This window comes from Acanthochromis polyacanthus, chromosome 18 (genome assembly GCF_021347895.1).
Source record: "Acanthochromis polyacanthus isolate Apoly-LR-REF ecotype Palm Island chromosome 18, KAUST_Apoly_ChrSc, whole genome shotgun sequence".
Lineage (NCBI taxonomy): Eukaryota > Metazoa > Chordata > Actinopteri > Pomacentridae > Acanthochromis > Acanthochromis polyacanthus.
The window spans coordinates 8,671,363-8,695,772 of record NC_067130.1 but is presented as its reverse complement, the minus strand read 5'-3'; the positions used below and the strand labels follow the sequence as shown (position 1 = coordinate 8,695,772).

At 41.5% G+C, this 24,410-nt stretch overlaps 1 protein-coding gene across 3 annotated transcripts in view; it reads right to left on the bottom strand.

Moving 5' to 3' along the window:
- The window catches only part of sh2d3ca (SH2 domain containing 3Ca), a 66,894-nt gene extending 44,626 nt beyond the window's left edge, over positions 1-22,268 (bottom strand). The window contains exons 1-4 of one of the 3 annotated variants that reach the window (XM_051938458.1): positions 22,136-22,268; positions 19,849-20,121; positions 19,256-19,706; positions 14,813-14,852 (exon numbers count right to left, since the gene is read on the bottom strand). In XM_051938458.1, the coding sequence (XP_051794418.1) occupies positions 14,813-14,852; positions 19,256-19,706; positions 19,849-20,121; positions 22,136-22,154 (783 nt within the window). In that variant the 5' untranslated portion in view covers positions 22,155-22,268. Of the gene's footprint in view, positions 1-4,162; positions 4,697-14,812; positions 14,853-16,889; positions 16,989-19,255; positions 19,707-19,848; positions 20,122-22,135 lie in introns of those variants that run through there. The other 2 variants (XM_051938460.1, XM_022198211.2) reach the window with 2 other exon arrangements.
- Positions 22,269-24,410: the final 2,142 nt, after the last annotated feature.

Here is a 24,410-nt window from a genome sequence, read left to right as displayed (position 1 = left end):
GGCGAGAGGGAGAGAGAGAGATAGGAGGAGTGGAGAAGAGGGGATTACATGGTGAATATTTCAATACTAAAACATACCAATTGGTGTCTGGCTCGGACAGACAGACACACACACCAACACACACTCATAAAGGCACTGGCAGGGCCGTATCTTCTCCAGCTAGCTTAGCAGTGACTACACAGAGAGTGGGGTGATGGGTAAAGCTAACACAAAACCACGAGGACCCCCCGGGGCTCTGACTGACAAACCGATTGCTGGTTAACCTGCTGTGACAGACTGAGTGGACAAAAAAACCAACCAAGCTCCTCTTACCAATTTAAGACTATGTCATCTGTCATCTAACATGCACAGACAAGTTGAGGACATGTCAAACTGCTTTTTTTATTTCTTTAAAACTAATAACATCAGAGGGAGCAGATAGCTGAGCGGCTGGGAAACATACGCCCCGAGCAGTGAGTTTGAATCCTGCCTGGATGGCCCCCATTTTCTGTTTTAATTCAATGCAACTGTCAAATAAAGGCTTGAAATGCCCTAAAATACATATTGGAAAAAGAAACTAATAACATTAAAGTACAGACTGTGAACTAGATATGAGCATCTTATAGCGGACTTAAAAATACAACAGTGTCAAAGCTACTAGGTTCAATTTCTGTTATTAAATTGAGACTTGCTCTCGGGTATAGAGATATGGATACTACATAGACGAGACATACAGAAGGGACATAAATGCAATAAAGGCGGCCAGTTTAATATGTATGATGCATTTGTTGCAGGATTTCTTCAAAAGTTTCACCTGCAGCATGTAATAAATGGACTTCTCTTACATGACGACAAGCAGTGCTTCTAGTTTTTAACTTTTAAAGTGCAAATTTAGTTTAAGAAACCTACAATATAAAGCCCAGTTAAAAATGCCGAACACAATGCTGTTTTACAAACTTAAATTCAGGTGAACCTCAATTTTTCCTTGTATGTTCGATAATCAGAAGATTGTCGAAGCTTTGCAAACCAAAACTGAGATAATCTTCTTTAATCAGGAAACACAGCAACTTTTGGATACACACGAAAAAAATCTTGTGATGTTTTACCAAAAATCTACAGAATTTACCTTAAATTCCATCATATTGTCGTGTTATAGCCTAATAATATTCCACAGCATGTGATCAAAGCAAAGTAGCCATTCAAAGTCACTAATAACACAGGAATGGGACATTTTCTCTGCTTTTTTTTGTCTAATAACGCCACAAGTTACTGGAATACCGAGTGCCAGTTTGCGTAAACAAAACCCGGGTGTACAGTTCATGGCAGAGAGGGGCCATGTTGCAAGGTTGGAGGTCGACAGCCACGTTCCAGATACAAGTCGGGCTGCAGGCACGCTAAAGGACAGAGGGACCAGCTGCTGGTTGGCATGACGGCCGCCACATGCTGCTCAGGTCAGCAGGGAATGAGGCTACAGAGTGGAGTGGGAGAAACAGAGCGAGAGCGGCAAGGAGAGAGAAAGTGGCTGGTAGGAAAAAGGGATTAACTCCAGGAACAAACTCGATAGGGGATCATTTTGTGCATGTTTGTGTCCATGCATCTGGACATGTATGTGTATGTGTGTGTGTGTGTGTGTGTGTGTATGTGTGTCTTTTTCTGGGGGCTGATGGGAAGTTTTACCGCTGCAGGAGCCCGGCGGGCAGTTACATTGTCCCAGTTACAGAGACGCGCTGGAAGCACTGGGCATAATGCAGACACAATGGTTAAGCTGCATGCCTCTGTGTGTGTGTGTGTGTGTGTGTGTGTGTGTGTGTGTGTGTGTGTGTGTGTGTCTCTGTGTGTGTGTCTCTGTGTGCTCATAGTTAGCAGTCTAGACCAGGGGATCAAGCATAATCTCTCTCCACTGGTACAGCTGATGAGTTTAGGTCACAGACCACAATCACTGCATTAACATCATTTCTGCATGTCAACTGTGTAACACTGTGGTCTTATTAATTGATTTGTACATTACTTTTCTAAACCTGTGAGAGTGTTTGACCCTTTCTGGCTGCAATTATGTCCTCAAAACTCAACTGAATGAATGAATGAAGAGCATTGACCAGTTACAAGCCACTCAGGTCTTTAACACCTGCATATTTCTCCTGCATCCAGCAGCGTCATCTGACTTCTAATATCTCCCAAACTGTTATGAGATCTTCTGTATATCTGTGTTAATAAGGAGAAAATGTTATGGTTACAGTTTTCTGTAGAGGAAGCAGTTTTTCCGTCCCTGAACTGACCACTAATGAACACTCACTAAGCAAAAGCCAGCATGAACAGAACATTCTGCATTCATTAGCGATGCACAAGAAGCAAAGAGATAAACTGTGAGTAATTGCTCTCGCAGAAACCTCGCGCTAAATTTATGGGGAAAAGTAGCATTTTTCTACACACCAGCTCGATGGTAACCTTTGGGTTTGCATACGTGTCTTTATGGTCTTGTGAGAGACAGATTTATGTTGCGCAGTAAATAAAAACCGGTGCAGTATGTGGCACTGTAATTACCTTGTAAAAACAAGCAGCAAAGCTAAACGGCACCTGAACTAGCAATTAGTTCTTACCAAAGTGTTTCATGAAGGAGATGATAGCGGTGGACCTTATTTTCATTAAGTGGAGATGTTTATGGAAGGTGAAATGTGAAGTAGAAGAGAGGTCGCAGGTTTAGCTGTTCTTAAGTGCTCATAGTTTCACACACCAGCGAGACCTTCGGTAACCTTTTTTAGACAAGTACCCAAGAAAAAACATCATTATCATGGATTCTGACAAATCATTACAGCCTTGAGGCAAAGAAAAAAAACAACATCACATTGAATGGCAGAACAAGTAATGATTAAAGCCTCTCTGGGTAGCAGACAGTGTTTGGGGTTAAATGACACACGGCATTGTGTTTGACGAGCGATGTTTAATTAGAATGGATTGCCGAATCAATATTAGTCTATAGACAAAATCACACGGTTTGTAAACAAACCCAAGTAGCTGAGAATTAAGCAATTATTTTTTTTACTTTATACAAAAAGGCTCCCACTTAACTCCAACCATTCAAGGACTGCTAATTAATTTACCCCCCACTCACAGCCACCACTACACAGGAACCCCCATGACAGATTTAATTAGAATAACTTCATTATTCGGAGCTTTGAAACACTTTGCTCTAAAGAAAAGCAGATGCTTCCGAAACCTAGAAGGAACGGAGCCAAAAATCTCCCTCTCTAAGAACAACGAAACAACCCAAAGTAGTCCAGGATGACATCAGGATCGCTGCCCAGCCAGTTCGAAACACAACTCAGCCTCTTTCCTGCTCGTAGTAAAGGCAGAATTAAACAACACAGCTGGCTGCAAACAACGTGGCACAGAGAATAGAAGAGAAATGAGAAGACAAGAACTACTACAACCGCTTCACTGGTATCATAACCCCAGGCAATAACATTGTTTGGTTCCCCACAGTCTACTCTTTCCCATTATCTCATCTATTATTGTAATTCTCGTCTTTTATCACTGCTGTCATTTTGAAATTCTTGCAACTCCCACTCCAAGAAGAAGAGTTGCACGCCTGGTAAAAGTCAAAACTCTTCACAAACCGTTTCTGGGTTAATAAAATCTACACAAGCACCATTTGTTGGGCCCTAAAAGTTGACATTTAGAACACTTTCGCCATATGCAGCACAACACACAAAATATACACCGGGTATCACATTTTGTCTCAGGAATAAGGTCAGATATTGTGTTTCAAGCATCAGCACCAGATTTAGACCAAAGTAAAACTGATACCAGAGGAGACTGCACTACTCTACCCTTCACACACTTTCTCTCCCTCTCATGCACAAGCACACAAACCCATATTCCTGTGCAAAAAACTCCCAAACCCCCACCTCTCTCTCACTCTCTCTCTCTCTCTTTCCTAGCAGTGTTTTTACACAGTTCATCTGACATCCAAACACTGTACACAGCCTATGATATCATCAAACCAGGAGGGCAGGCTGACATTAAACCGGGCTGCCGGGACAGAGTGAGCACACCTCCTACCAACACGCACCAGCACAGACCTCACACTCACACGTGTGCATGCGTAAATGCGCCAAATGTAAGGAAACTTGGGCTGTATGTAGCATCAGGAGCATGCAAACACACACAGGGACTGTCCACTCACCTGCACCTGCATGAAGGATCCCCGGTAGAAGCAGCATGCTGCAGCCGACAGGGCACTCCACAGACTACACCTCTCCGTCATGGTGGGCGCACACCTTTCCTCTGCTACCCCCCTGTTCCCTTCACTTCTCTTGCCTTGCCTCTCTCTACCCCACCCAGGAGGTGTCCAATCCAAGCCTCCCAAACACCAGCCCCCCCTGGGTTAAGCCTGTCCCACCCTCTCTGCCTGACTAACAGCACCTCCACATAGTGCCACTCAAAAAAAAACCTCAAAGAAACCCAAGCTACCGGCTAAAAAAAGCTAACACCACAGCTATAGCTTGCAAGCAGCTGATGGTGGAGCAGCATCAGCTACGATCGAGCCGCTAACAACTGGTCCTGATAGCACAGAGTGAGATTGCAGCTCCTGACATCCTCTTCTTGCTTCTGCCCTGCACCGGCTTCTGTCTGCCTCTGCTTCCTCTCCTCACTGCACTTGCTGCACTTCACGCGGCTGCTAGGGATTACCTCATTGCTTGCTGATGAAAGGAGTGTGGGTGGGGGGAGGGTGGACCAGAGGGAAGAGAGAGAGAGAGAGAGAGAGAGAGAGAGAGTGGGAGGGAGGGATGGATGGGAGGGAGGGAGAGAGAGAGAGAGAGAGAGAGGAGGGGGAGTGCTGTCGGATTGCAGGCGCAAAAAAACCCCACCCACCCACCCCATGACCCCCTGCCTCAGTGCTGAGACAATGCTGACAAGAGGGACGGAGGGATGGAGGGAGGAGGGGGGGAGAAAAGAAAAGATGGGAGGTGAAGAAAGAGAGGATAATTAAAAGATGAGATGATGAATGAAGAAGATGAGGGGAGAAGGAGGAGGAGGTGTGCAGCCTCCCGGAGGAATCTAACCTTTCTGTTGGCACCAAATGAACCCCACACACCTTTTTGTTTCTTATTTCCTAATTCCACCTACATTTTTTCTCACAAGCACACAGCTACATGTGATTCTATCAGGCTGCACAGAGCATTTGGCTCCTGTGGTGAAATAACGTTGACAGATTTTTTTTTTTTTATCCATGTGTGTGTGATGCAGAATATAATGATGTGTTCTCTAGAAAAGCCATGCAGACTGCAGCTAGACAGCTCATTAGAAGCTGAAACACACAGGCAGGTGTTTCAAGGATAACACAGCGTGATTCTCACCGGCCCATTTCACACACACACGCACACACACACACGCACACACACATACCGGCGGGGAGATGTCACAGGAGGGGTGGGGCTGTCTCCAGAGGCTCCGGTTGAGTGACATCATTGAGGACGCTTCGCCATGGCAACACGGCGAGAGCCTTGACAGCATCCAAAATTCTGACACTGCATTTAGTCGGGTCTGCACCACTGCAGGGAAGCACAGCGAGCACGAGCGCGAGAGAGACGCAGCCAGAGAAGGAAAGAAATATGCACCTAATCCAAAAATAAATAAATAAATCTATATTCCTTTGTCTCACATTTGTCATCTGAGGTCATCTTCACGCACAAAACCAGTAGTCACTTTCCTAATCTGCCTCTTGAACACATGGTAGTGGGTCAGTGGCGGAGAGAGAAAGCAGGCCGGTAGATAAGGAGCTACGAGACACAGGATGGATTCATTAACTGCAGCCTCTCCTCTTAATGTAATCTCGAGCCATCCAGTGCTGGATTAGACAGATTACACAGCGGGGACGCAAATAATCTCATAAGAGGGAGGCCCTGCGCTTTCCTTCCCTCAATCCTCTGTAATGCGGCGGCAAAACAATCATAACATACTGTGTGTTACATCTGGCTGCTGCACCACACACATAAACACATGCCACCCTAAACACATGTGGAAAAAACAAACATGTGACAGCATGGGTGATGCAGAGTTATAAAAAGATGGTCTTCTATAGCGCCTCATTAAAGCTGGCAGCGTCAGGACGTACTTGATTTTAAAGTGCATTAGCTAATAGCCACTCCGCAAATTGATACTTTTTACTTTTTATATTCTGCCTACTACCATAAATGTAGAGTTTCTGGCTCCTTTTTTTTAAAAGTTTGATTAGCACAAGTGAAAGAATCCCACTAATAGAAGCACATCCTGTCCTTGCTTTGGCTTGAAATATCGTTTGAAAGCTCAAAGTTGAATCCCAGTGTCCTTTTGCATCCTCAGATGAATGGAATTGAGTCAAACAGACACAAAAAGAGCAAAACTCGCTCTCTTTTGGCTACATTTTCTCTAGCAACTAAGACAAACCATGTCCTCAGCTTACAGCTAACTGAATTTACTAAAACATTAACAACATGGATCTCCTGCAGAACTAAATGAACTCATTTTCAGGGCTGTGGTCGATGGGTTGATTGATTGCCTCTCATCCAACAAAATTGTCATTGGTTGAACGATCACCATTTATATGGAGAAAACCGCTACATGAGAAGGCCTTCCAGGATTATTTTTAGCAAAGGGAGGAACAGACTTTCTGCAAACACGACCATGATTTCATATTGAACTGAACCAATCAAGTGGAGACGAGGGTACTTCAACATGTTCTTGGCCTCACCAGTATATGTCACAGAAAGATTGTTTTTGCATTATTTTTCAACACTATCTCCCTTAACTTTAATGCACTTGGTCCACTGATGTTCAGGCTTCTTGGAAGAAGGTCGCATCTTTATCCTCCCAGTACTCCTCAACAGCATGCATGACCTCATCATCCCTCTGAAAATGGTGACTACACCAGTGAGATTTCAGTTTTGGAAACAGATAGAAGTCATGTGGTGCCAGGATGGGTGAGTAGGGCTCATGGGGCAACAGTTTAAAACCGCATTCGGCTGTTTCTGCTACCTGGGTACTTCAAAATGTTCTTGGCCTCACCAGAAAACATTACAGGAGAAAGACGTTTCTTCAACTTCAATACACTCAGTTTTTTAATGTTCATGTGCCACTATCCCCTTTGTGGAAAAAGGTCACATCTTGAGCCTCCAGATGATCCTCAACTGGAATAATTAATGGGAAGAGAGGACGAGGCAGACAGAGAATGAAAATGATAAATGGGCTGACATCATGGCAACACATGGAAAGGGCAACAGTCACAATTCAGAAAGCAAAAAATCAGATTAGATGGAGAGAAATGATCATCTGCGTTGAATGGCATGACACGCAATTCATTGATTGATTGATGCAAGTAGGATTTCAGTTTGGGAAACAGAAGTCAGACAGTGCAGGTCAAGTAAGTAAGGTTCATGATGCAACAACTCAAAGCCACATTTAGCTGCTTCTGCCACCTGTGCTCTCTGGAAATGCTTTCCTGGAGCAACAGCACATCACCTTAAAGCTTTCCTCTCCTTTTTTCTATAATAGCTTCAAATTTTTGAGTTATTGTGGACAATGATTTGAGCTTTTCTAGTCTACAGATAGGACCCAAACTGGGAGCTATGCCTCTTTTTACCAGGTGAGCCAGAGAACTTTCTAAAATGCCCTCTTCTGTCTAAATTATTTAAGATTTACAGTCTGTTTTCTTGAAATCGGTTTCCAAACTAATTGACGCCGAGTCATAGAGTCAGCTGTGTATTTTGTAGAAGTTTAATAATCATAGCTCAACAATCAACATGTCATATCACCCAAAAAAAGTGAAATTTTGCTCAAGGCAGTTATGAGATTCGGCATATTTGGCTTAATTATCACTTTATGATGGCAGACGCATTTAGGAAGCAAACAACTGATTAAAAATAAGAACTGCCTGAATGCCACAAAACTTAACAACAACCAACAACCTCAGTCCAGTAGTGCGACCAACCAAACAGCCAACCATCCTCTGTCCCAGTCCAACAGTTTTCCATTTTTTACTGTATTTTATTAAGACAAACATATCCGACATGAATCAACAAAAAATATCCAACATCATGCACCAGTGTTTTCAAAATACTTCACCTCATGGAACATTTTAGGAGGCTAATGTTCATCATAACACACTGTGTACTGTAGGTTGTATTATCTAGCCTCACAGTTCCACATCATTTAAGGCATGTTAATGTAACAGACTGAACTCTCCACAGTAACAGGTTCAAAGAAAAATGGCTGGAAGTTCATCCAATTTTGTGCCTGGAAACACGAAAGAGTCTCTCTTACTTTGGCGTCTTCTACACTTCATTACCCCGGCTTCGTCTGTCTTGTTCTTTTCCTTCCTCACTTCATTCTAACTTTGTTCCCACAACTGCTTCCCCTTAAATCCGTCTATCTTTCTTTTATTCTCTGCATTTTGCAATAAGCGCTTCTGTCAGAAAATGTGTATCTTGCTCCTGAGTTGCCCTGAAATTCTTTTCCTTGTCAGATTCTTCTCTGTTCCTCTCCCTGTCATCCATTCACTGAACCTTATACTTTCTCTCTTCTGCATTCCTGGATCCCTCAACTCGTTCTCTCTGTGCTTTTTAAATCCAGCCGTTCTTATCGCAGCACTCCTCCCCTCGTCTCTCCCTCTTTCTTATCCCTCTGATCAATAGTCTAACCTCCTTCTTCCAGCCTCCTCCTCACCTGATCCTTTTCAGTCTTTCTACTCTCCCCTCCTTGTCCTTCCCTTCTCCTCCACGGCCGTCGCTCCACTTTCCCCTCCTTCCAGTCTTCTATCTCCACATCTCCTCCCCTGCTTGGAGGCGGTCTTCAGTTAAATATTAATTAGTGAGCTCCATCCTGCAGGCTGATAGGGAGCACAATGGAGAATCCCTACATGTGCCTGGAAGCATCCCACTAATGAAAGTGTGTGTCTGTGCGAGAGAGAGGCACACAGAGATAGAAAGAGTGTGAGCGTGTGTGTGAGATGAAAGAGGAAAATGTGTGCGTGTGTGTGTGTGTGAGAGTTGAAAAGAGATACACTGGGGGTAGATCAAGATTATATGTGCAAACACATCTTTACGTGTGCACATGTGCGTGTCTAAAAACAAAGACAAGGCCCCACCGGGGTTTAGGAGGGTACAGCTAATGACCTGTGTGTGTCTGTGTGTGTCTCTCTGATTGCCATCAGTGTGTTTTCACAGGCTGGACCCTACACGCCGGCTGGTTAAGCCGTATTGAACCACAGATATGTGTTTCAAAGCCTGTTTGAAACATCAGCCAGCAATAATGATACAGGGAAAGGGAAAGAAAGGACGCTGTGCCGGGAAGGCTGCGACTCTGTCCGTGCAAATGTGTTGCAAAATAATCATTTAGGTGTGAAATAGTGCAATTTAAAATCAGCTGTCGTGCTTTAATCGCATTAAAATGACTAAACCTTACACAAACATGTTGCTGTAGCAACTAGACACGTCTTTGGCGTGAATAAAGCGGTGTCTCATACAGTTGAAGAGAGACCAAAGTGTCATTGTTCTCGGCTTCATGTGCAGCTTAATGGCAGGAGCACACTGACCTTGAGGGGGATGGACAAAATAATTGAAACACCTGAGAGTACAATGACCTTGCAGCGAATATCGAAGGTTTTTGCTAAAACCGTCAGAGGTGTTGGTTCAATTCAATAGATATTTTTGAGAGTGCAGTTTGAGAAGCGAATGTCCAAAAAGGAGTCTCTGGGGCAGTAGTTCTCTTTCAATTCAGCTCTATTCAATTCAATTCCATTCAATTCAAGTCAATTCAAAGGGCTTTACAGGATAGAAAGTTCCTCTTTCAATGCACGTTTCCCTCTATCCTGCATGTGGAGACCATTCGCTCTTCATCAGCAGCAGCAGGACAATGTGTCACAGAAAGTTGAAAACAAAGCAGCATTAGTGAGTTCTAGTTATGGTAATATCTGGCAAGTAGGTCCACCATTTTGTCCCAACAGCTCCTGGAAAATTCCCATGAAGTTTTTACTTTTCCACCAAAATGTCTCAACAGCTACGAGATGGGTTGATAAAATGCTTTGCCCAGAAAATGAAGCCAAGTGACTTTGGTGATCCCCTTTTCATTAAGTGCTTCTAAACTTTACGGTTTGAAGTACAATGCCTCACCAAGTGTTGGACCGATTGCCATTAAAGAGTCCGCGTCAAGTTTTCTCTTTGTTTTAGTGTTTTATGTAACTTTTTGTGCAAGCAAAACTTACAATACCCAAAGCCCATACCAAAATCAGATATTTCGACTCTTCATACCTGCCTGAAATGCTTCATTTGAAGTCCAGGCTTTTCTTCTGTTACTTATTGACATCATCATCTAATGCATTAGCATAACACCAGTTTGGCCACCCACAAAAAATAATTCTGTCACGTCTGCATGCCTATACTACCTGATCTGGGGTTATGGTATGTAACCAGCATTGCCTCTCTTTTTCCAAACCAACTGATCAATCAGAACAGAGTAGGCTTTTTGGGAGGGAGACCTTAAAGAGAGGAGAGCTAAAACAGAGAATTTCAGTCAGAGTTGCGACAATAATGTACAATTTGAGGACAGTAATGTGCTTTTTTTTTTTTTTTTACCATTAAAGGACTCTAGCAGAGTCAAACAATAAACTATAAACCTGTAAATGTATAAGATATGCCCTTTATATTTGGTAAAGATATGCATGTTTACTTCTTAGAACCTTTTTCATCATCAGTTAAAAATTGAAGGGACTTTAGACACAACAAATGCCAACACAACTACTCTAATCCCCATCGACTTCAGCTGTACACGATCTGTAGTAATTATTATCAAAAGCTGGCATGCCAGCATCCTGAATTAAGACAGTGAACACCATAAACATTCAAACAGCTGCTTAACATCAGTATATCAACACATCTCAGAGCTTCTACGGCTGTAGACTCTTTTTCATTGTAACTGGCGAATGAGCTGCAAACAGACAGAATTTACAACAATGGAAAACTCTTAAATACCACACTCATTGTGGGTTTGGTCAAAATTTATACTGTATATCTTGGCCTTTTTTTTTTTTAATTTGGAGACCAAATGAAATGATTAATGAAACACTTCAACTCTGTGTCTTTGTCAGTCTGTCTGTGAGGAGAAAGAACAATAAGTGAAGCAGCCCTGGCAGCTTCCACTGTCTCTCATTTAAGAGGCCCCACATTAATTCAGTCTACTGTAATAGTCGCACACACACGTACATGCCCCCACAGGGCACTGCCTTAATTTAATCACGGAGCACACAGACACATACAGATTTTGGAAATTTAAACCATTCACATAATCAAACATGCAATAACGCACAGATTTGCAGCTGAGCCCACCGCCACACAGACATTTTTCCTAGATCAGGGTGGCGAGCCTCGTGCCAAACATATGTTAATAAACCTCATATGAACCGCCTCCCCCTCCTGCCCCTCCCATCAAAGTACAACCAAACCACTAAACAGGACAGGAGACAAAGCAGGGCTGGGCTGCAGGCGAAAATAAACGCACACAATCATAAAGCAGGAAACCACACACAGACACGGCGCTATTAAAAAATAAACTCACGCTTAAACTGAGATTGATTGAACTGTTATTTCCCCACCGACCATAAACCTTTTTTTAGCAGTTTTTTTCTCCCTCTTACTAGAAGTCACAAAAACAAAAAACTGTATACATACTATTTGGCTCGCCATGTGTGTCCATGAATACTGAACGATGATGGATTTTTTATGATAAAGCTCAAAAAATAGTCTGGAATTCTTTGGTTCCTGATTGCTTGTTTTCTTTGAGTGCCTTCAGATCAGATTGGTTTGTGTGTCCTGTGTTGTCTGATTTGCTCTGATATTACGCACGTCTACATGTCTGTAAATATGTTCACACGTGTGCGAGCGTGCACGAGTCGCCTCTCTAACAGGGAACAGCGAGGCCACTCCTGATTTAAACATCAGCTGTCATAAATGTTTCAGAGAAATGGAGGGTGATGGAGGGACTGCCGGCAGCTTTCAGGGGGGCAGGTGGGGCTGGTGGCTGCTGGGCGGCGGTGGGAGGGTTTGTTTTGCTGTGCGAGAGGCACGAGGAGTGAAAAAACCCCCCACAAATTTGGGTGACAAGACATGCGGGAGGGGGTTTAAAATTGGGAGAGAAAAAGTGGGTGATTTGGGTTTAAAAGCTGGAAAGAGCAACGTTGTTTTGAAGCTTTCAGAATCTGAATGATGTGTCTAAGTGTGATCATACGGTGTGAGAAATACGGTGAAAAGTCGCAGTAAAAGCATTCAGTCAACCACATGTCGGGCTTATTTAAAATAAAAAAAAACTTCAAAAATGAAAAGAACTGGTGTCTCATGTCAGCAGGAGAGTAGTCTTGGGTCAATATAGAATTGCGGGACTTTTTGTAACAAAGTTAACACGTACCATAGTAGATATTTTCGCTGTTTTCAGGCCTAAAATCAACATGGCCGCCTATAACCAAACACCACATGGCAATTTTATAGAAAGATTCTTCTAAATATTATATATACAATTGAGTAAAATTGAAAGTTATTTCTAAAGATATTGTAGTAAACCTGTTGAAATGCCATAAATCCACACTACTTTATATTAAATAACTCAGAAAGCCTTGGAGTCTTTCAGTCTTTTCTTCAGGAGGAAATGACATCATGTGGAGCAGGTCATGTGATCTGGAATTAACACACTTCCTTGAGAGGTGTTTTTGTAATGGGTAACTTAGTTGAAAGTGATTTCTGGAACACAGATATAATTTATTTTCCATATAAAATTTGACATATTGGCAAAAAATAAATATTTGTCATGATTATCTCAACTTAATAAAACAAACAAAAGCAAAACAATCCTTGAATCAGCTCATTTTATTATTGTTTAGCTAATTAGAAGATGGTTGTTATTAAATTGGGACGGTTGTTTAGTTGACATTTTAGTGATATTCAGTCCTTTTTGATTAATAACTGATTGTTTTCATAATAAATAATTATGGAATCTGTAAAGACATGATCATAATGAACAAAAAACAACACGATTTTTTTTCTGAATTTTAATAAAAATACATGCAAGATATCTTCCACAGACTTCAAAAGTCTCTCAGTTATTATATACTGACCCTCTGTATGTTTTTTAGTCCTACTTATAAGGACGTCCTTGCATCAGATGTTCACTATAATATAATAATGGCAGAAATGTTTTAAAAAATCCCAGTAATAATCTAATGAGAAATGCTCTGTTTTATGTCACCATGTCATAAACCCAAAAAAATTGTTTATTTGAAGGCGCAGTTCTTTGGCCCAGCCTTGGCAAACGCAAACTGATAGGCAATAAGACACAGCAGTGGTTTATAGTGAAACTGAGCTAAAACAAAGACTTTAAGTTGGAAAAAAAAGCATTATCAGTTATGAGAAAGTGACAAATACACAAAATCCAAAATATGACTATTTATATACTTGCATACAGAAGTCTTCTGATGCCATATTTTCAGCCAGTAATGTATTAATTGCTAAAGCAGACGAGTACACAGGCCATTTTGCCTTATGCCGATAAAACCACAGCTACCTGACATGCACTACAAAACAGGATGGACCTCATGAGCCACAGAGGTCTCTGTCATGGCGGTCCCTTGCTAGCTAAACCCTCACAAGGTTCTTGGCACCATAAACACAGAAAACATCCTCACGCATCCACAAAAAACAATATTTAAACACCACATAACTGAAAAAAATCATCACAAAACTACTGATTTAACAGCATTTCTGTGGTCTTTTATGGCTGCTAAGACAGAACTGTCCAGACCATAAATGTACTTCAGTTAATATATTTTGAATCGGTTAAATTATTAATGGCAATTAATCAATTAACGGTCAATCATTAACACCCCTAGTTTGAGTCTTTAAGTGTGTCTCAGATGTCACAGATAACCTGCTTCTTCCAACATTATAAAGTTCCTAACAATGGAGGCAAAGTGGTGGGATTTAACTGTAGTCAATTTGTTGTGGCCAGGGGAACTCGGACGTATTTGTTTTACAAAGGGAATGCAGGTCAGGGTCATAGGAGAAGGCTTTTACCACCTCGCCTGTGATGTATAATCAATAGTCAAACCGATCCCAGGAGCTCAACAGTTCACTGTACTCTTTCCTACCCCCTCCTCTTCCTTTTTCTTCCCTTACTTTTGCAGCTTCTTCCTCTCACTCCCCACTTTTGATCTTGCTGGAGGAGTTTCTTTGTAGTATCTATGCGCATACAGGAATCCTCACTATCCATCTCCAAGGTCACGAAACAGCTTCACACACAGCTTCACACGCTCTCTTGATCTCGACACAACTCCAGTGGATGTCTCCATCTGCTGGATGGAGCACAGACTACCTGCTCGCTGCACAGCGCCGACATTAGCACTGCTTCACTCCAAATTTAATTAGCTAAATGGCAGCCTGAATTAGGCTAAATGCAGAGTGAGCCTGCTGAAATGAGCAGAGCTGTTGAGGACTAAGGGATAATAATCAGCCATAATTACATTTGAGTGCTCACATTAAAAAAAAAAAAAATCTAATTCAATAATATTGGAGAGGGGAGGAAATTCCAATTCAATTGAGCATTCAGGCAGAAAACTAGAGCTAATATCTACAGGCATGTCAGGTATTAAATGTGTGAGTATGTGTGACAGAAAACAGCAATGAAATTTAAAAAAATAGGAAAATTTTGATTGTTATGGGCAGAAAAAAAAGCATAAAGATTGCTGTTTTTGTTTGTATGAACTGAGGACGATAAAGACATTTACAGATTCAAACGCATCTGGACTAAACAGACTTACTTGAACATATTCAGCGTGGTTCTCTGCCGGCTCCATGGGGCTGAAAAGAGAGAAAGAAGAAAGAAGATGTTGAGCTGTACACTAACAGGAAAAAAGGCTGTAAACTTCTGTCCAAACTGTGTGTACACCTGCTTTGATACAGAGGCTTTTGTGTTTGATCTGCTCTTCTAACAGGTGCAGCGCGTGTTACCACAGATGAAAAATATGCTTGTATTCCCACGACTGCTAGCAGGGCTCTCCAGTGAGCAAAAACACTGCTGCAGTCCAGCTTAATGGAAAACAGATAGATAACAAACCCCACTGAGCATCTTAGGTTGCTGAATATGGAGCTGGCCTCTCAACTCTCTCGGGCGCCATAACTCACACTTTAACACTCATGATGGATCCCGATCCGGTGTCAAAACCCCGCTGTGCCGCAGTCCTGGGAGCCTCACTGTGGGTACCGCTGTGCAGCTTTGTGATACCAAGCAGGGGCGAGCAAAAGGGGGCAATTACACTCCCAGACAAGTTTTAAGATCAATCAGCGCAGCTCCCAATTGCATGAAGGTTCTCCGAGGGCCCAGAGCAAAGCTGTGTTGCACATGACTACAGAGAGGTCAGATCAAAGCATCCCATCATGGCAGAGGGCTGGGAAATGTTAATAGGTCCCACAGCAGAGGAGCTCCACATTCCCTTCAGATCTGCTCCTGAGCTTAAACTCTGCTTTCAAAATATGACTGTACAAATAGAGGATTACGATTAGCCTCCATCATTTGCAGCGATACTGTCAACACTGAGACAGGAAAATAAGTGAAATGTAAATACAAAAACACAACATATATATACCATTAATCATACATGAGGCACTGAAAGCAAACACCATGCTGGATTTAGATAGGAAGAAGATCCTAACACAGTAGAGCTCCAGTGGTTCCAGCACTTTACACGCCACGCTTTGGAGGACAGTCTTAATGATACCAACACTTTCCATTCAGATTCATATTTTAAGTGTGATCACTGTCAGTGTTTACTTTAAAATGTGCCTGTCTGTGAGCAGAGTTCTCCAAGTGTTGGATTGTTCACCCACTAATAGGGAACGCGAGCTGGGTTCAGACCAAGTTAAGTTAGTTTAGTAACAAAGGTTAAGCAAATTAACAAAGCTTTTAATTAAAAGTGTCCCTGAAAGTTGTATTTTTATTCCTGTTTTACCTGCTTGTTTTGCTTTTATCCTTTCATATCTTTAATGTAGCACTTTGAGATTTTGCTTAAATGAAAAATGCATTACAAATGAAATGTATTTTTATTATTTAATAGGTTATTTCCTCAGTTGATCAAATGAATTGCTTTGTTCATAAAATCTTCAAAAATAAAGAAAAATGTCTCAATCCAAGACGACAGGTTGAAACTGTTGGACTAACACTCCGCAACATGCACTTTAATGTCACACAATAAGCATCAAACTATCACAGCTGAGGTTAAACCATTCATGCTGATTCATTTTTTCTTGATGGATTAGTTGACGAATTGTTTCTGCTCTTGCCACGACACATCCATCCATTCTCTATACACCGCTTTATCCTGACTAGGGTCGCGGGGGGTGCTGGAGTCTATCCCAGCTGACTCGGGTGAAGGCAGGGGACACCCTGGACAGGTCACCAGTCTGTCATAGGGCTACATATACAGACAAATAATCACACTCCCATTCACACCTACGGACAATTTAGAGTAATTAATTAACCTCAGCATAATTTTTGACTGTGGGAGGAAGCCGAAGTACCCAGAGAAAACCCACGCATGCACAGGGAGAACATGCAAACTCCATGCAGAAAGATCCCAGGCCCACCCCGGGATTTGAACCGGGGATCTTTTTGCTGTAAGGCAAAAGTGCTAACCACTACTTCACTGTGCAGCCCTGCTACAACACAACACGAGTTAAAACGCCACCTTACATCTTTTCAAATTAGCGCCTAACTAAAGCGTAGACATGCTTTCCTCCATTTGGGATGCTGAGGCTGAAGAACCAAACCTGCTATCTGCCAGCTCAGCTTGTTACCCCAGAAACACGAGGACAACATTTCATTGCAGATCCGAGTCTTACCAGCCACCAAAAGCACCAACCAACGGTGTCTGAGCTGAAAAGGGACTTCCAGAAAAGCAGAGAAAACTCAGGCAAAGGAGTGAAGAGCTGCACCGTGGACTGACATGGGAGGAAAATGGACAGTCGGGCTGAGAGATGGAAAGAAAAATGTGTGTGATTTAGGGTTGAAATGACCGAGGAGAGAGAGCGCTTTGAAGTGTTCATACTGAACTTGGAGTATGGAGTTATATTTCCCACGGTCACTGTCCTGAACTAATGGGCTGATGCTGCACGCTCACACATATACGAGCCTCTGCATGCCAACCGCAGCCTACGACCACGCATGCACACACACATGCACTGCAAATCCCACTGTAACACGATACACACACCCTGCTATCATGCATGGTATAGTGGAGGCAGGGAGCCTTTGGCATGTCATGGGAAACAGTGAGAAAATGCAGTCTGCTCTGCTGAAGGAGTGGAGTAGGAGGGGTGTTTGTATGTTTTAACTGATTTTGTTGAGAAATCAGCCGTGACATTATGAAACACACACAATAAGCTCTCAGGAAAAAAAAGAAGAAAAAAGCGTATCTCGGTTGGTCTCTTGTGTGTGAGAACAAATCAATGCAAAATGAGAAATCATCAAACCAGCAAAAGACCAGCAGCTTCCCGGCAGCACCTGATCAATACGAGGAATCGATGTTACCTGCTGCCTTAAAAAAAGTGAAATAATGAATCCTGTTATCGTCTCACTTCACTGCCATCGCCTAAAGACAAGTCCTGTCCTCAGCAAGGTCAGCTCTAACTGAATTATCCAACTGCTTCAGCTGAACCTGAAGGTCTGCGCCCTCTGGCTTTACACACAACAGAGCTGCTTGTTATGGGGACCCCCTTTAAAACTTCTCTATTATCTAATCAGTGTGAACTGTTTTTATCTGCTGCGAATAGGACCAGAGTCATTTTATGGTTATTTTCTGAGACAAATGGATTTAGATACGCAACATGTAAACAGAAAGCTAAAAAATAAGACTGCAGGCCATTAAGCTAGAATACGTTCAGACCATTTACTGAAGCAACAGCAATGAAGTAAAGAAAGTGCTGCACTACTTTCTGCTACTTTATAAATACTTCTGTTTGTATTCCATCACATTTAATAGATAATTTTATTAATAGCTACTTTACATGTGTAATACTTAGGGATGTCCAATATTGGCTTTTTGGTAAGTAACCGATATGCGGATATTGTCCAATTCTCAATTTCCGATATCAACCGATACCGATACTATTTTTAGGTAACATACATATCTCCTGTCATGGAATTAACAGATCAGGCCTAATTTTATTGTGATGCCCCATTGGATGCATTCTCAAATGCAACAAGGCTTTCCAAGTGTAAAAATTGTCTGTGAAAAATAAGAAAACTACTTCAACTTAAGTTATGGAAAAATGCCTTTTTAAAAAAATAAATAAAAAATAATAGTCTCAGATAGCAGTTCTCACTGTGCCTCCCTATCTCTATAAGTCTATAGTTGATGATGTTATCATTTGTGCGCTGGTACATGCCGGCGAAATCCTGGCATTATTTTATTGGTTTTCATGATAGGAAAAAAATGCTAATGATATCGACCGATATTACATTTTCATGCCAATATCTGGCCGATAATATCAGTGGGCTGATATCATCAGACGTGCCTAATAATACTGTATTATATTAATTTTAAATAAATTTGAATCTATCACTATTTGATAAAGATAAAACATTATTGATCCCTAGAAGAAAACTTACAAATTGTGCAGCAGATGATAAAAACATTAAAATCTTATTTTTTAAAAATTAATTGACTTACACATTAATATATCAATAATTCTAATCTAATAATATAAACTAGTACATTACTCTGAAATTCTGCCCAATGAGACTTTTTAAAATGTTTTTAATGCTAAAATCTTTTGCGCTTTTCGTAAACATGCTAGCTTTTACTTGTAATGACATTTTTACACTGTGGTATTGTTACTTTAACCAAAGTACAACGACTACTCCTACAGTGAAATTACTACTGAAAAATTGTGGAAATTCTTCATCCAAAATAAGTAAAATCAGAGACACTATTAGAAAGATCTGCTCAAAGTATTAAGAGTATAAGCATTGTTTCTGCTGAAAAATATGGCCTCTGCAACACATTTATGGATATACAACTCTCTATATATCACTCTAAAGCAGCATTATGCAGCTGTACAGCTCCATCCCTTCAACCTATCAACTTAAATGGTTCCTAACCACTTTTCTCCTCTGCCCAAATTTTCATTCTTTATAATTTCAAAAGAGAGAAAGAAAATAAGACGCTACAGGAAAGTTGATAAAATTTTCCAAGAACAAAGCCCACCTGTCAGATTCGTGGTTTTCTTTGTCTGCTCCTTCTGTCAGCTCTTTGTTTGCTGCCTCCTCCTTTAGCTCAGAAACAGGCCCGTCAACTTCCAGAGTTCCATCATCCCCGGGACTCAGTGCAGCTGATGAAGCCTCCTCCATGACTCCAAGGTTCAGGTCACCGCCTGCCTGGAGTTCTGCACTTGAACCAGCAGATGGTGACACATCCTCACAAGCAGCTTCACAGATGCTGTTTTGGATGTTTGAGGCTTTAAGTTCAGCTTCAGGTTCTGGCAGTGTCTTGGGAAAGTTTGGTTTGAGCCCACTGTCAGCTTTCACTGCATCTTCACCTCCACCTGAGAGCAGATATCTGTGGCTTTGTTCCCCTGCAGGTCGCTGGCTTTGACTCCTGCTGATGCTGCTCTTGTCTTTACTCTTCTTACTGCTGCTGCTGCTGCTGCTGCTGGATCCTGGAGAAGAAGGGCACAACAAACAGAACAGATAAAACACTAAACACAGCTTGGTATCAGATATTTCCCCAATGCCTCTAGAGATACTGGCCAGGCGGAAGTAATATCACTTCAGTGTTGATCATGACTTCTGCAGCTTTACCTTTACTGCTCCTGTCCTTCTTCCTCATCAGCAGTCGTGGCAGCGTGCCCACATGAGTGTAGCTCTCACTGGAGCGAACATAGCTGGCAGTGCGAGGACGCATCGCCTCCATGTCGTCCAGGGACGTCTCAGACACCGGAGTTAAGATGGACCCACCATCGCAGTCATCTCCAGGTGAACATCCTGCTCCGGCTCCAGACTTCGACTTGGAGTCGGATTTTTCAGTGGAGCGGCGAAAAGTGAGGTTGGTCAGGCTGCCGAACCATTTGAAACCTGGAGAAGGGAACAGGAAGAAGGGTCAGGATGTGGTACCAAGACTGAAAGACAACATCTGTACAATCTTCAGGTATCTTCTCCAGTGAAATCAGCTCCCAGTTTAGGTTTAGGAGGCAGACATCTTCTCTGCCTATAAAGTTAGACATAAGACTTTTCTTTTTCGGTAAAGCTTGTAGTTAGGACTGGCTCAGGTGGGGGATCTTTCATGAGACACTCAGAACATCTATTCTACTCTACTGTCCTCTCATGGGTCAGTATATAACTGTGGGACTTTTTGTAACAGATTTGACATGTTTCATAGTTGACATTTTTGGTGTTTTCAGGCCTAAAATCAACCAAACACCACATGGGACGTGAACACTCTGAAGCTGTAATCAGCAGCAGAAGAACATTACAAGCTTTTACTGAAGAAAAAGCAGCCATACAACAATACTGAAACACATCAATACAAGTAAAAGTCCTGCAGTCAGTGCAGACATTATCAGCAAAATGCACCTGCAGTGTCAAAAGCATTTGCTGCACATCTGAATGATTGCTTTAAGGGTGGGTCAAATTATAAAATTGTTGCTACTGATGTGTTAGAATCATTTTTATTCTTGTAGCAAGTGAAGGTTGAGCTACTTTTAACTTTGTAATGGGCTGCTGTTACTATGTACAAAAAATACAGAAATTACAGTGTGTTCTGTACTGTAACTATAAAATGAAGCAGGATGAGGAAGTAGAGACCAAAAATATGGGTGGGTAAACATGTAATTGCGGGAATTTTTTTACATAGTTATTTATAGCTATGTTTTGTTCAACTTCTTAAATTTTACACTCATGTGGGACACAGAACTGAGAGAATTCTGTACCACATAGTTGAGGATTAGAAAATGGGTTGACTTTGTTGTTTTCTTGTCGGCCTATTTTGGTTTCAAAGTGTTGCAGTTTTTTTGTTTTTTTTTACAGTAAAGTCGTTCTGTTGTCCTCTACAGTGGACATACTGTAAAATCTAAAATACTTTTATTTCTTTTATAAAATTCTAAATTGTGAGCTGTTTTAGCTCCAGAAAGGCAGGAAACCATAAAACAGGTTCAACTGGCATATTTTTTTTTTCCTCGGTTCTCAGGAGAATATAGAAACACGTTTATTCCACACATTAACTGGGTTTTCAAGAGGCATCCATGATAAGATACAATTGTCCTTGATAAATCAAAATTGTACCGAAGTGAACTGTGTCTTAAACCGTTTAAAAGTATCAGGAGAATTGCAGAAAAGTAGAAATTTGGTATAGGTGGAAACAATAGCCAAAGAGATGAAAGAAGATCTATAAGACAGAGTTTAAAGTAGATGTGGCTTCATGTCTGCCGGTTTCTTGTATTTGTAGCTGTTTGCTTGTATGTCCTCCATAACAACTCTATAAGGAGATATTAATAGATCAGATGTTGTGTTTTCTGCTTGATCTGACTCCATCAAGAGGAAGAAGGAACCTGCTATTAATACAGCTTTAAGAAACAAATGGTTCTATTTCTGTGCAGTTGCAAGCCTCAGCAAATGGCCTTTTACAGAGCCTGTGTTTTGATGAAACAAATCTGTGTATTCAGTTCTAGCGATGAAGTGAGTCGTATTTGTGTATATATGTGCATTTGTGTGTGCGTTTCAGTGTATGCACGTGCATGGTTCTGCTTGGTTGCCTGTGTGTGTCAGTTTTAGGAGGAATTTAAGGTACTTTCTTTGCATTTGCATTTGTGCTGGAAATCACGCACCCTGAATTTAGCTTTAATCCAACAGAGAAGCAGAAATTTTAAAACAAGATGTAACTTAACTGACTTAAAGGTCTTTGAAATGGACTTTATTTATTATGAAGCAAGTCAGCTGATTTTTGCATGCAATCATAATCACGACAACATTGCCAAACTAACAGGGCACTGTCTCTGGTTAACGTAACTGCTCACACTCAGGCCTGTTGTAAGTAGCACAAGTGGTAGCTGCTCTACACACAGACTCACACCAGCACACACATGGTACTCACTTAGTTTTCGTAAGCTCATGATGTGTCTCGGCTGCAAGTGGCTGCCAAACGGGTCATCTGAGGAGAGGAAGACAGAAGAGAAGAGGCAGAGAGGGAGGATGGCTCCTTGTCGAGGAGAAGGAACCCTAGTATGAACTACAGTTCCTCTCTGCGCTGCTCACACTTTGTTTGCGTGAGAGAGAATAAGCCTGAGAGAGGAGCGGCAGCGACAGGGGCAGGGCAGACCTGACACTTCCTGTCTAAAACTGAGAGCACCGATGCTTACAGGAAATGAGAAGCCGAGATGAGATGACAGAGCTTGAAAGTGTAAAATGAAAACATGCATATATAAAAAGTGTGAGGGCGATTTACGGCCAGGATGAAAAACTGTTGATAGAACAGAGAGCGTGAGAATAGAAACTCTGAAGGGTGTAAAGTGTTAAACAGAGAAGTACTGATCGGTTGCCGTTTGCCCTGTTTAAAGCTGTTGCTGGTTATAAACTCATTCAGAGCTAATAATCACTATCACCTTTGATGATTATCCACTTCATACTATTAGTCCTTTCATCTTCCTGCTGCAGTTTATGTACAAAGTTAATGTTTGATGACTGATTTATAATCTCTTGATATGCTGCTCCTCATCTCCATAAGTTAAACAGTTCTAAAGTTCATTTAAATATTAGGGAAATGGAATAAACTGGGCACAATTTGTTTGTTTAAACGTCGACGCATGTGTGAGATTGTATACAAGAGTCAACCAACATTAAAACCACTTCCTTAACACTTTGATGCACAACATGTGCCAAAAGTGATTCATATTTAATGAAATAAGGGTATCGTTTGACTGATGTTTTGCATCAAAGGGTTAAGAACTCATCAAGGTATGGACTCCCAAACATCTCAGAAATTAGCAGCAGAACCTATAGATCGTCTGGACGTCTGGATCAGACTTCAAATCACATAGATGTTTGAATTCTTTGTCCTGTTCTTCAAACCATTCCTGGACCGTGTTTGCAGTGTGTCAGCAGTGGCAGTGGTCTAAAACCATGTTTACGTTGGTGCTACGTAGCAAAGTAGCATCCATATGAATGCCAGGAACATATGGATGCTACTTTGCTATGTAGCACCAATGTAGCATCCATATGAATGCCAGGAACCAAGATTTCCCAGCAGAACATTGTCTAGAGCCTCAGACTGCCTCCATTGGAAGCAGTGCATCCTGCTGCCATTACTTCTCCTGATAAACGATGTGCACACACCTGGCTATCCATATGATGTGAAATAAAACTCAACTCACCTTCTTCCATTTCTCCATTGTCCAGTTATAATGCACACATAGTCCCAGTAGCCGCAGCTTTGCAGGTCCACATGTTCGAAGCCATAATGCATTGTGCGTTCTGATGCCTTTCTATAAAAAAAACAGCATTAAAGTTTTCAACAATTTGTACTACAGCGGCTCTTGTGTGGAATCAGATCACATGTTATCAGACTTTGTACTCCATGCTCGTCAATAAGCTTTGGTACGTCATGATCCTCTAACCTGTTCCAACATCGTCTTTTCTTGGACCACTTTTACCAACATCTGCACAAACCAAGATGATCTGCTGTTTTGGAGATGCTCTAACTTAGTCTAGTCTTTGTCAAGTTCAGGTTTTTTTTGACTGAGCATGTCAAAAGCTGACCATCTTGGATTGTTGCATAAAGTTTCACTTTAAATGCCCCCAGAAACCTCAGCCTAAATCAATGGCATCCCAGATCCTTCTTTTAAACCAGTTTAATTGGCCTGCCTGTCAGTCAACACAAATTCATGCAGAGATCTAAATTCTAACAGAGGTCCCAAAGATACCAAATTTATATTTAATACTGAATATTTTTCAATTTAAAATGGTGCAAAAGACTGCTAGAATATTAAAGTGACAGAATATATTTCAGTGTAAATGTATTTAAGTTGTAAGAAGGATCCAAAGCTACTTAAAGAAAGCAGAAAACTGCATTTACAGCGATGAAACACTTGTTGAGAAACTTTCATAAGTGTTGGCAGTTTGCTTTTCTGACAGGTCATCTTTGTGCAACCGTCCAACAGAATCAGTTGTTTGAATGACAAAGTCCTTTATTGACTGTAGAAATTATGACCACAGCAGAGGAAGCCAGGTGACACAGGAAGAACTTTACCCTCATGTGAGTGTTTTTAACCATAACCAAAAATCTGACTATAATCCTAAAGTTGTTGTAGTTGCTTAAACTCAACAGCTGTCTGATAATTGTTTTCAAGTTGAGTCAAGTTGAGATAATCATG